Source organism: Mustela nigripes, chromosome 8 (assembly GCF_022355385.1).
Source record: "Mustela nigripes isolate SB6536 chromosome 8, MUSNIG.SB6536, whole genome shotgun sequence".
NCBI classification, from domain to species: domain Eukaryota; kingdom Metazoa; phylum Chordata; class Mammalia; order Carnivora; family Mustelidae; genus Mustela; species Mustela nigripes.
This window is the reverse complement of record NC_081564.1, coordinates 52,980,267-52,994,530: the sequence shown is the minus strand read 5'-3', so window position 1 is coordinate 52,994,530 and position 14,264 is coordinate 52,980,267. Positions and strand designations below refer to the sequence as shown.

The 14,264-nt window shown below is 33.3% G+C and overlaps 1 protein-coding gene across 1 annotated transcript in view; it reads left to right on the top strand.

Moving 5' to 3' along the window:
• CCDC178 (coiled-coil domain containing 178) overlaps positions 1-14,264 on the top strand; it is a 391,102-nt gene that overhangs the window by 107,144 nt on the left and 269,694 nt on the right. Inside the window, exon 12 of the mRNA XM_059408065.1 lies at positions 1,629-1,812. Within this exon, the coding sequence (XP_059264048.1) occupies positions 1,629-1,812 (184 nt within the window). The remainder of the gene's footprint in view (positions 1-1,628; positions 1,813-14,264) is intronic.

Below are 14,264 nucleotides of genomic sequence, written 5' to 3'. Positions count from 1 at the left end.
ATGTTTGGTAGAATTTACCAGTAAAGCCATAAGGTTGGGTCTTTTTTTAATTAGGAATTTTTGATTACTGGTTCAGTTTTCTTATTCATTGGTGATCCGTTCTGATTGTCTATTTTTTTCATGGTTGTCTTGGTAGATTATGTGTTTTTAAGAACGCATTTCTTCTGAGGTATCCAATTGTTAGCACATACATAATTTTTCATAATAGTAGTTTCTCTGATCATTTGTATTTCTATGTTATTAGTTGTAATGTAGCCCTTTAATTTCTGATTTTATTTATTTGAGTTTTCTTTCTCTTTTTAATGTAGTTAAAGGTTTGTCAGTTTTTATGTATTTTTTTTAAAAACCCATTTTTTTGTTGGTGATCTTTTCTATTAGCTTTTAGTTTATTGCACTTGTCTTTGCTGTGGTTGTTGTCAACTTTTCTTCTAACTTTGGGCTTAGTTTGTTCTTACTTTTCTAGTTCTTTGAGATGTAAAGTTAGGTGGTTTGAGATATGTCTTTTTCTTTAATGTAGGCACTTACTATTTTCAATTTCCCTTTTAGAACTGCTTCTCATATGTTGTGTTTCGATTTTTTTTTAAATTTTTTCTTTACCCATTGGTTGAGTTCTTGGTTTCTGGGTCTTTCCTTCCCAATGCTGTAGTGCCTTCTAAAAACCTATAGCCTTTATCAGTAAGTTGGTTCTTTAACAAATAAGTACAACTGATCTAAAACCCCTCCAGTGATGCAGTGAACCTTGCCCAGGCAACACATACCTTCAGCTAGTTTCTTGCTGATTCTCCTCCACTTTTACTTTGCTTTCCAGTTTTATTTCTATTCTGTAGAGATGTTTACCTTATTTGTGAACGTAGCTATGTCTTCTTTGTATTTTCTTCTTATCTTGTATGCCTCAATGGTATGTTTCTTGAAAAAGGTGGTATCCAGTCTAATGTCATACTTTTTCCCTCTATTAACTCTTTCTCCTTCGCTACTGGTTTTCTTTTTGTTTTTTCTTTGTTTGTTTGTTTTTTAAAGATTTTATTTATTCACTTGAGAGAGAATGCATGAATGGCAGGGAGGAGCAGAGGGAGAAGGAGAAGCAGACTTCCCGCTGAGCAGGGGAGCCCAATCAATGTAGGGCTTGATCCCAGGACCCTGAGCTCATGACCTTAGCCAAACACAGATGCTTAATGGAACCACCCAGGTGACCCTAATTTTCTTTTTGAAAGTTTTGTTTTAGTTACTAGTTTTCTTTTGTTAAGTTTTGTTTCTCCTTTTCATGGACTGCATTTTTCTCATATTTGATTATTCTTAATAGCAGTGTTTTATGGGATTAAAGGGATGGATTGTTATAGAAGGAATGAATTCTCTGAAAGCTGAGCATTTGAGGTCCCCAGGCCTTTCTTATTGAGATCCTTCTGAGGTTGAGCACAGCTTGACAAGAGTAGCCAACAGGAAAAGTAGGAAAATAAGTATAATTTTGGGTCATATTCTTTGTACTCAAGTTTTAGTTAAGTATCTGATTATTTTATATTTTTGGCAACATAAAACATGCTCTTCTTCCTTTTTTACTATTATTAAGCATATTTGCCTCAATATATATTCTCATGGAATAATCATATTGTTGTTTTTTTTTTTTTTAACAGTATAAAGAAAAAAGCAGAATTTGAGTCTGAAATCCAATCTTTGATGAAACTAAGGTCCAAAAATGAAGACTTTCTTAAACAACTATACAGGGAAGCTTATCAGCTTGGTGCTGTTTTCCACCTAACCAAATTTAAAACAGAGGAATTAGAAGAGAAAATAGCAGAAGTGAGAAGAAAATTCAAGGTTTGTATCTCTGTGTTCTACTTAGTTGTAAAAAAAAAAAAGGGGTAATTAACCAGTTTTATTGATTTGTTGATGATAGTTTGATTTTAATTTAAGCTATAATAGCTTTTTAAAATAATTACTCCTTCTAATAAATCTGAATAAAATAATTTCTCTTTAGACGCCCAGCACGAATGGAAGAGGAATGGGGCTCCATGTAGCTAATCAACACTTAACATCTGCTTTTTGCTATTACTGACCCTAAACTACCTCGGTCACCAGAAGAGTGGTGCTTGGCTTAAACTCATCCTGTATATCTAATGTGTAGTTGCTGGGAAGTGCCCTTGCACCTTACTGATATAAGGAAAGGGATTACCTACATCAGGCCTGCAAGTTAATGGATTCCTGAGCACCAAGCAGTGCTTAGTAGACCTCAGTGTTTCTACAGAAACTACTGGTCGTAGGCCTCAAATCTATTTCTAAGTGAGAAATGTTACGAATAGCCACCCCTGCCATTTGGTATAGACGCTAACAAAGTCAGCTCCCATTTTGCCCCACATAAGGGAGCACCTTAACAGGCTACTTCTGTCCATCACACATTGTACTCACACTGCTCCCATCCTTGGCATTTACTTATTGAATACTTGTTATCTACAATTATTTATAAAATACGGGATCTGTGTTCTGTGTTCAAACCTTGCAATAGCATTTCATTCAATGAAGACTTTCTCTTATGCTTTCTAAATTTAGGAGGCTTAGATTGTCTTCCAATAAATGTGTCTATACCTGAGAGACTAGGAATTTGTTCCCATACTGAATCCAGCTGTTCGATGGACTTGGTGTATTGTACCTCTGTTCCTTCTCATGGATTACTCAGTGGGTTTTTTATGCCACATATGTTCCAAAATTAGTATGAAAGAAACTATTATAGTAAAAATTAACCTCAAGGTTATTTTAAAAATATAAAGCATATGATTTAGCATATATAATAACATTGTAAATGTTATTTATAATTTTCTTTAATTTTTCATTAGTCTGTGTTTCTCTATGGCCAATAATTAATTTTTTTTCCATTGTGGATATCACTAAAGACATCAACCACTAATTTGGCCACTTAACAATGTTTCTTAATTTTGTCAATTGACAGGAAAGCTTTGTTCACATATTTATCTCATAGCTGTCACAACCTGCCTTCAATTCTTCAGCTATATGACTTCACTAGCCTGAGGCACTCTTCTATTAAGAAGGATATTATATTGAATTGTTTATTCTTTTCTAAGTTTTCCTGATGCCATAAAATACAATTTATAGGTTGATTGCAAATTTGACGTGACTCTACTATTCTTGCTTTACCAACCTAAGACAAAGTGTAAGTGTCACCTGGTTTTATTCAAGAAAAACTGAAGAAATTGTTAATCAGGTTCTTTCTCTATCCTTTGGTAGCTAAGATAGAGAAAGAAGCAACAGAAAGAAATTGTGCATTTTAGGAAACAATTTCCCATTGCTAAACACCTCCACTAATGTCTGAGCTGAATATATAAGGCATTATTTTTCTCTGATGTATACATGTATATCTGTGTCAGAGTCATAATGAATTAAAAATAAATTTCTAGATAGTCCCTAGATAATTCAGGTTTGGAGTAATTCAGGTTTGCCATTTTGCCTTTGTAATGACCCCACTGTCTTCCATTGACTAAGTAATAAAAATCTATATAATTTTCTGAGTCTTGGTATCGTGTTTTTCTCACAGGCAACTTTGTATATTTGTTGATTCTGCCCTTAATTCATGTCTTCTAGAAATTATAGCATTACCACATCTGAGCTAGCCTTGAGAAATAAGCTTTTGAAACCTTAGAAGTAGAACTTTTGAGTTACATTTCCCCTAATTAATGTACCTATACAATGCTCAGTAAGATTTGGGCAGTCTTAGACTAGCGGCAACCCCGAACAATCAAGATATTTAACAGTTTCTGGAACTTTCCAGCTATTACAGATGACTTGTCCATTTTTTCATACCTTCAATCCCAATAACTGACCTATTCAGAAAAGACACAGTTAGCCAAGTCCCAGGATAAAACTATCCACAGGGATCAGAGGTAAATTGGTAAAAGTGTAATACCTATTCAGTTATGTTATTGATGGAATGAACAGAAAATCATTCAGCGTTGTCTGAAGAACATGATATTGTAACAAGAAAAATCTTCAAAGCTTTTTATCAGATATTAAGTACTTCTCGACATTTAAATAGAAGGCTTTTGTGGAAGCTGCAGGAATTTGGGGAGTTTTGGTGGAAAAGAAGAACATCAGGCTACTCTGGTTTTAGGTTAAAATCACAGTACTAGAATGAATTGGAAACTTAGTATAAAAGAAGAAAGAAGTTGAAAGGAAGACCGTTTTCTGCAAGGTTACTGTAGGCTACTCTTCATACATGTTAATTCAGTGTTCATAATACTGTAAAGGTGTTATTAGTATGTTCATTTTGGGATGAAATGATTTGCCCAAAGTAGCATAGTGTTTAAGCAGCTGTGTAGAATTCAGGGACAAGTTTTTCTGATGCTGAAGTTGGTATAAACTAGTCAGTCAGACACTAAGGAGGTATGTATGCCAATCAAAAAAGATTCATTCAGGCTCAAAATTTCAAAATAACCATATTAGGATCACCTTTTAGACTTTATTTTTTTAAGAAATTATTATGATCCCCACAAAACTGAAAGAAAATAGAGAGACTCCCCATATACCCCTGACCTATGCATAGCCTCCGCCATTGTCAACATCCCCCATCAGAGTGGGACATTTTTTACCAGGGGTGAACCTACATTGGATAACCATAATTACCTACAATCTATAGTTTATATCATAGTTCACTATTGGTGCTGTTGTGTACATGCCTAGATTTTCAACAAATATATAATAATTGTATCCATCATAGTAGTATCATATGGAGTATTTTCACTGCCCTAAAAATCACTGGTGTCCTACCTGTTCATCCCTTCTCCCACTGATGGCAACTACTAGTATGTTACTGTCTCCATAGTTTTGCCTTTTCCAAAATATCATATAATTGAAATCATGCAGTATGTAGCCTTGTCAGAATAGATTCTTTTACTAATATGCATTCAAGATTCCTTCATGTCTCTTCATGGCTTGATAGCTCATTTCTTTTTAGCACTGAATAGTATGCTATATCTGGATTGCCATAGTTTATTTATACATTCACCTACTGAAGAACATCTTGGTTTCTTTCAAGTTTTGGCAGTTATAAATAAAGCTACTGTAAGTATCCATGTACAGGTTTTTATGTGGACATACATTTTCATCTCCTTTGGGTATGAATGAAGGAACATGATTGCTGGATCTTATAATTAGTATATGTTTAGTTTTGTAAGAAACTGCCAAAATGTCTTACAATGTTACTGTACCATTTTGCATTCCTACCAGCAATGCGTGAGAGTTCCTTCATTCCAAATCCTTGCTAATAGTTGATGTTGTCAGTGATTAGGATTTTGGCCATTGTTTTTTTTTTTTGTTGTTGTTGTTGTTGTTTTGTTTTGTTTTTTTAAGATTTATTTATTTATTCGACAGACAGAAATCACAAGCAGGCAGAGAGGCAGGCAGAGAGAGAGGAGGAAGCAGGCTCCCTGCTGAGCAGAGAGCCCAGTGCGATGTGGGGCTCGATCCCAGGACCCTGGGATCATGACCTCAGCTGAAGGCAGAGGCTTTAACCCACTGAGCCACCCAGGCACCCCGGATTTTGGCCATTGTAATAGCCATGTAGTGGTATTTCATGGTTGTTTTAATTTACATTTCCCTGATGACAGATGATGTATAGCATCTTTTCATATGCTTGTTTGCCATTCTGTATCTTATTTGGTGAGTTGTAACTTAAGTTCTTTGCACCCCCCCTTTTGAAAGTACTCTCTACACCCAACATGGGACTTGAACTTACGGCCCTAAAATCAAGAGTCCCATGACTGACTGAGCCATCTGGGTGCCTCAACATCTTTGACCCCTTTTTTAACATATTGTTTTCTTGCTGTTAAGTTTTCAGAGTACCTTGTACATTTTGAGTAACAGATCTTTATCAGATTTGTCTTTTGCAAGTATTTATTCCCAGTTTGTGGTTTGTTTTTCATTCTCTTGACTGTGGCTTTCATTGAGCTAAAGATTTTAATTTTAGTGAACCCAGCTTATCGATTATTACTATTGTTTTTTTCACAGATCATACCTTTGGTGGTGTATCTAAAAAGTTATTGCTGCGTCCAAGATCATCTAGGTATTCTTTTGTTATCTTCTAGGAGTTTTACGTTTTTGTAATGTACCTTTAGGTTTAATGGATCAATTTTGAGTTAACATTTGTGAAAGGTATAAAGTGCATCTGGCTTCCTTTCTTTTTGCATATGGATGTCCAGTTTTTCTGACATCATTTGTTGGAAATATTGTCTTTGCTTCATTGTGTTGCCTTTGCTTTCTTGTCAAAGACAAACTGATCATATTTCTGTGGGTCTATTTGTGGACTCTTTTTTGTTCCAGTGATCTATTTGTCTGTTCTTTTATCAGTGCTGCCCTGTCCTGAATAATGTAGCACTATAGTATGTTTTCATGTTGACTGTGTTTATGCCTCTTCCTTTTTTCTTTGTCAATATTGTGTTAGCTATTCTGGGCATTTTGCTTCTCCTTATAAATTTTAGAATCACTTTGTCAATATCCACAAAATAACTTGCTAGGATATTGGTAGTGATTGAATTGAATCTACAGATTGTGTTAGGATAAACTGACTTCTTGACAATATTGAGTCTTCTTATGTGTTAACATAGAATATTTCCACATTTATCTACTTCTTAAAATTTCATTCATCAGAGTTTTAGAGTTTTGCTTATATAGATCTTATGCATATATGACTAGATTTAATTATTTCTTTCTGGGGGAACTGATATAAATAATCATTGTGTTTTTAATTTATAATTTTACTTGTTCATTGCTAGCATATAGAAAAAAGGAGAAGATTGTTTATTCACAGTATGTCCTGCAACTGTACATAACAGCTTATTATTTTCAGGAGTATTTTTGTTAAATCTTTTAAATTTTTAAATATACAATTATGTCATCTGTGAAAAGCAGATTTATTTCTTCCAAATCTGTATATTTTTTACTTACTTTTTTAAATCAATGTATTTTTAAAGCTCTCTAGTACAATATTGAAAAGGAATGTTGAGATGAATCATCCTTGCCTATAACTGATCCTAGTAGGAAAGTTTTAGTTTCTCACCATAAACTTTTTTTTAGCTATAGATGTTTTGTAAATATCCCATCTCCCCCAACACACACATTTTAGCTTATTGAAGCTATTATAGTGATTCTGATCTCACAAAATGAGTTAAGAAGCATCCCTCTGCTTTTGTCCTCTAAAAGAGATTGTAGAGATTTAGTATTATTTCTTCCTTAAATGTTTGATAGAATTTACTGGTGTACCCATGTGGGCCCAGTGCTTTCTGTTTTGGATGGTAATTAATTGTTAATTTCATTTCTTTAATAGAAGCATATTTAGATATGCTCTTGTATGAGTTTTGACCGGTTATGCCTTTTAAATAATTGTTCCATTTCATCAAGCTTATCTAATTTTTCAAAATAGAGTTTTTCATAGTATTCCTTTACTGTTTTTTTCAATATCCAAGGGATCTGTAGTGATCAGTGCTTTCATTTCTGATATCAGTAATTTGTGTCCTCTCTTTTTTCTTAGTTTATCTGGCTTTAGACTAATCAATTTTATTGATCTTTTCAAGGAATCACATTTTGGTTTCATTGATTTTTTTCCTATGATTTTCTGTTTCCAATTTTATTGAGTTCTACTTTTAATTATTCTTTTCTTTTGCTTAGTTTTAATTTAATTTTCTCTTCTTTTTAGAGTATTTTAAGGTTGAAATATAGATTATTGGTGTCAAGTCTGTCTTCTTTTGTAGTATATGCATTCAGTGCTGTAAATTTCTCCTTATGCACTGTTTTTGCTATATCCTACAAATTTTGATAAATTGTGTTTTTGTTTTTATGTAGTTCAAAATATTTATAAATTTTTCTTGAGATGTATTCCTTAGCCATATGTGTTTTAGAGATACATTCTTTGGTCTATATATTTTGGGATTTTCCAATGACCTTTCTGTTACTGATTTCTCGTTTAATTCCATTGTGGCCTAAAAGCAAACATTGTATGATTTCTAGTTTTTAAACCTTGTTTAGGTGTTTAGGGATTACTGTTTTTTTTTTAATTTTTTTTTATTTTTTATAAACATATATTTTTATCCCCAGGGGTACAGGTCTGTGAATCACCAGGTTTACACACTTCACAGCACTCACCAAAGCACATACCCTCCCCAAAGTCCATAATCCCACCCCCTTCTCCCAACCTCCCTCCCCCCAGCAACCCTGTTTGTTTTGTGAGATTAAGAGTCACTTATGGTTTGTCTCCCTCCCAATTCCATCTTGTTTCATTGATTCTTCTTCTACCCACTTAAGCCCCCATGTTGCATCACCACTTACTTATATCAGGGAGATCATATGATAGTTGTCTTTCTCCGTTTGACTTATTTCGCTAAGTATGATACGCTCTAGTTCCATCCATGTTGTCGCAAATGGCAAGATTTCATTTCAAACGTAGTGATCCAAAGGGGCACGAGCACCCGAATGTTTATAGCAGCAATGTCCACAATACCAAACTATGGAAAGAACCTACATGTCCATCAACAGATGAATGGATCAAGAAGATGTGGTATATATACACAATGGAATACTATGCAGCCATCAAAAGAAATGAAATCTTGCCATTAGGGATTACTTTTAATGCTAGAAAAAGACAATGAGTTATGTCCTTATAATGTTCTAAACCTATAATATTCACCAGTAAGAGCTTAAGTTTGTGATCTCATGAATGAGTGTAACAATATGTATATTTTACCTCTGTGTGATAATACTCTATATAAAACATTGAATTTGGAGCCTGACAAATATTCAAAGTATTGGGGATGAATAGTGTGAAGAATACTTCACAGAATGGGAATACCTTCACTCTTTAGGATAAAACAGTATTTAATAACCAACTCACATATTTACCTCCTCTAGACCATAGGAATCTGGTCTAGGACTTTATAGTTTAAACAGTTATATGATTTTGCTTGAGTTCTTTTTCAAATATTTATAACAACCCTTAACTCTTCTTTAGAGAAAAATCTTGGGCTTCCCTCAAATATATTTTGGGGGGATATTAAATATATTAAATATATATTAAATATATTAATGTCTGAGACAATGTCTGATTATACAGGACCTTCATCTGAGAAAAGTAAAAATCAAAAGTTTCTAAAAAACTTTCTTAGACATCGTAAATTTTACCACGTCAGGCCTTCTTAGAGAATGTCCCGTTCAATTAGCAATAAAATAGCTTTAGTAAGCCAAAATGTGATTTGTGTACTATACAGCTTCTATCATGATTTTGATTAAGACTGGTGATATTTTAAAACACTGAGAAAATGGGCATTCTAATAATTTATTTATTTTGATTCTTAAAGATTTATGCCTATTAGTCAAATTAAACCATATTACTCTTGACCCATGTAGCCTTTATTGAATTATAAGTTGATATTGCACCCTTGACTTTTAACAAAGGTTGATAAAAGTAATGGTCAAAATTGATTATTGCGGGGCGCCTGGGTGGCTCAGTGGGTTAAAGCCTCTGCCTTCAGCTCAGGTCCTGATCCCAGGGTCCTGGGATCGAGCCCCATGTCGGGCTCTCTGCTCACCAGAGAGCCTGCTTCCCTTCCTCTCTCTCTGCCTGCCTCTCTGCCTGCTTGTGATCTCTGTCTGCCAAATAAATAAATAAATAAATAATCTTAAAAAAAAAAATTAACCACTTCCCATGACATTATAAAAAAAAATTGGTTATTGCTACTTGTTTTTTTAAATTAATGAAAGACGTCATATTGTTCAAGATGGTCAAAAACCTATGCACTTAATTTAGGTTAGATTTCAGAATTAAGAAAAAAATGTTCTTGATAAAACTATATTCCTTCTCTCCTTAATAATTGGCAGTCTCTAATGTTTCATATTTACTCCTGGTTTAAGCAGCTCAGAAACTCAGAATCATATATGCTGTAGATTGCAAACACAATCATTCGTCTTTATCCCTTTCTGTGTTCCATATTAACAGATTAGACCATGTACTCTTTTACTTTTGTTTCAGTGTTTTTAATTTACTAAGATTATCTCCTACTCCATTCAGAGATAAAATACTTTGCCAAAGTTAGGTCAGAGGAAGCCGTTACTATTATATTGGGAGCATTCACATTAATGGTAAATGTTTGCTGGGGAAAAGAGTTAAGGTAAAGACAAAACAGAAATAGTGTGAAGGTATATTGGCATTTAAGTCCTTAAAATGGCAGTTGTGTATTCCCTTAATCAAGCTTCAGAAGAGTTCATTTTCTTAACATATATGTGAGGGAGTAAATGTATTTAAAAATGTGATAAAAATAAAGCATTGGGCAGTCAGAATTCTTGATGGTGTAAAGCACTTGAGGACAAAATAAAACTTTATTTGCCTTGCTGGGAACATAACTTCCTTCCCAATTCTCCTGAATTAGAGTTTTGTTGTCAGACAAAAAAAAAAGGAGGGTAAATTGGCTTTAGTGTTTTCATTTAAATCTCTGAATTTTGATTCTACTTTTTCTCACCCTTTTCTAAGTGTAATGTGATTTTGTTGAAAGGGGATGGATTTTGGAGTCAGATGTTTTCTTAATTTGAATTCTGGTTCTGCTAATCATTTATTCAAGGAATATTAAGAATATTCACCAGTAAGAGCTTATGTTTGTGATCTCATAAATGAGTGTAATAATATGTGTATTGTACCTCTGTGTGATAATACTCTATATAAAACACTGAATTTGGAGCCTGACAAATATTCGGAAGTATTGGGGATGAACAGCGTGAAGAATACTGCACAGAATGGGAATACCTTCACTCTTCAGGATAAAACAGTATTTAATAATCAACTCACATATTTACCTCTGGAATCTGTCTCCTGATAAATATGTAGATTCTAAACAACACATTGAAAGTAATACTAGCTATTTGTTGACTGCTTAATGTGGATGTTGCCCCAGGCAAACTATTTTATATGTTTTGTCTTCTTCTACTCCTGGAATAATTTTGTGGAAAAGAAGTGTTATCCCAATTTTACATATTTGAAAACTAATACTTGATAATTTTTTATTGATATAGCACCCATGATAACCTGTACTCTGTATAAATTGGTAGAAACTTTCTGGAAAGTATTTTATCAATATATGTAAAAACCTTTTATCTATTTTCAAAAACTTTCATTATTAAAATATCAAAACACACACACACACAGAGTAGTCAATATTATATCTGTTTCAGGTACATGACATGATTCAACAATTCTAAACATTAACAGTTCTGACCACTATAAGTGTAATTATCATCTGTTACCATACGATGTCATTACAATATTATTAACTACATTCCCTATGCTATACTTTTTGTCTCTATGACTTATTTATTTCACAACTGGAAATTTGTGTCTCTGAATCCCTTTCATCTATTTCTTGCATCCACCCATGCTTCTCCTCCTCTGACAGCTACCAGTTTGTTCCCTGTATTTAAAAATTTGTTTCTCTTTGCTTGTTTTAAATTCCACATATAAGTAAAATCATGCGGTATTTGTCTTTCTCTGTCTGACTTATTTCACTTAGCATGATGTTTTCTTTTTTTTTTTTTTTTAGATTTTATTTATTTATTTGACAGAGAGAGATCACAGTAGGAGAGAGGAAGGGAAGAGATCACAGAGAGAGGGGGGGGAAGCAGGCCCCCTGCTGAGCAGAGAGCCAGATGTGGGACTTGATCCCAGGACCCTGAGATCATGACCTGAGCAGAAGGCAGCGGCTTAACCCACTGAGCCACCCAGGCGCCCCAGCATGATGTTTTCTAAGTCCATCCATGTTGGTACAAATGGCAAGATTTCATCATTTTTTATGGCTGAGTTATATCCTGTTGCATATATGTATATCATATCTTCTTTATCCATTCACCTGTTGAAGGACACTGAGATTGCTTCTGTATCTTGGCTATTGTGATTAATGCTGCAGTGAACATAGGGGTACATGTATATTTTTGAGTTAGTGTTTTTGTTTTCTTGGGATAAAAGCTTGATAGTAGAATTAGTGGATTGTATGGTATGTATATTTTTAATTTATTGGGGAACCTCCATACTCTTTTCCATAGTGGTTGCACCAATTTATATTCTCACTGACAGCATATGAGGCTTCCCTTTTTTCCATATTCTTGTCAACACTTGTTATTTCTTGTCTTTTTGATTTTAGCCATTCTGCCTGGTGGAAAGTCATATCTCATGGTTTTGACTTTCACTGATGATTAGTGATATTGAGTATCTTTTCATGTGTCTGTTGGCCATTTGTATGTCTTCTTTGGAAACATGTCTATTTAGGTTTTCTGCCCATTGTTTAATATTATTTGGTTTTTTGGTATTTAATTGTAGAATTCTTTTATATACTTTGGATGTTACCCCTTATTGGATATAACATTGGAAAATATCTTTTCCAGGCATTCAATAGACATCCTTTCATTTTGATGATTTGTTTCCTTTGCTGTGAAAAAAGTTTCTTATTTTGGTGTAGTCCCAATTGTTTATTTTTGCCTTTGTTTCTTTTGCTTGAGGAGACATATTCATAAATATGTTGCTCAGGCTGATGTATAAAAGATCACTACCTGTATTTTCTTTTAGGAGTTTTATTGTTTCAGGTCTCACATTTAAGATCTTTAATCCATATTATTTTTGTTTTTGACATAAGATAGTGGTTCAGTTTCACTCTTTTGAATGTAGTTGTCCAGTTTTTGTCAACATCATTTATTGAAGAGACTGCCTTTTCCTTATTACATATTTTTGCCTCCTTTGCCACAGGTTAATTGACCATATAACCATTGGGTTTATTTCTGCACTCTTTATTCTGTTCCACTGATCTATGTTTTTGTACCAGTTCTAAATTGTTTTGATTACTGTAGCTTTATAGTATATTTTGAAATCTGGAATTATGGTACCTCCAGCTTTGTTCTTTCTCAAGATTGCTTTGGTTACTAAGCTCTTTTATGATTCCATACAAATTTTGGGATTATTTGTTCTAGTTCTGTGAAAAATACTGTTGGTATTTTGATAGGGATTGCATTGAATCTGTAGATTAGTATTTTGTGTAGTATAGATATTTTAACAACATTTATTTTTCCATTTCATGAGCATGGTGGATCATTTCATTTGTGTTGTCTTCACTTTCTTTCACCAGTGTCATACAGTTTTTAGAGTATAGGTCTTTTGCTTTCTTGGTTAAATTTATTCCTGATATTTTATTATTTTTGATACAATTTTAAATGAGATTGTTTTCTTAATTTTGTCTTCTGCTACTTTATTATTAACCTATAGAAATTAACAGATTTCTATGTATCATTTTTATGCTGCAACTCTACTGTCTTCATTTATTAGTTCTAATAATTTTTAGTAGAGTCTTTAGGGTTTTCTATATATAGTATTATGTCATCGCTAAATAGTGACAGATTTACTTTTTCTTTAACCAATTTGGATACTTTTGATTGTTTTTTCTTGTCTGATTGCTGCAGCTGGGACTTTCAGTACTATGTTAAATAAAAGTGGTGATTGAGGACATGCTTGCCTTGTTCTTGATATAAAGGAAAAGCTTTCAACTTTTCACCACTGAATATGATATGAGCTATTGGTTTGTCATGTATGGCCTTTATTATGTTGGAATATGTTCTCTCTAAACTTACTTTGTTGAGAGTTTTAAATCATGAACGCTGTTGGATTTTGTCAGATGTTTTTTCTGCATCTGTTGAGGTCATCATATGGTTTTTATCCTTCATTTTGTGTTAGTGACATGTCATGTTGACTGATTTGTGGATATTAAACCAGTGCATATGGAGTACTTTATATACATTTGTAATCTATAGTTAATTAACATCATTTCTAAAAATAAGACTTAAATAAAATCACCAGATAACAAAGATGAATAGACTACTAAGATACATGTTAGGTGTGTTTATAACAGTTACATAATAACAATAGGAAAATATGCTCCAGGAGGACAAGAACTGTTTTGTACACTGCTGCATCTCTATACCTAGAACAGTGCTTAAAACAAAGTAGGTACTCAATAAATGTTTATGGAAAGCATGAATACATAGTTAACACATACTGGGAAAACTAAATACACAAATTTTCCAGTAATACAATAGTTGTTAAAATATGTGAGTACAAGGATAAATTGAAAATTCACTCAGTTTTTAATTTTAAAAAATGGAATTTTTTTAGTGGCTGAGAAAGGTCTTACTAGGCTGACTCTCTACCAAAGATAACAACTTTAATGCCTGGACCTAAAAAGAAATAC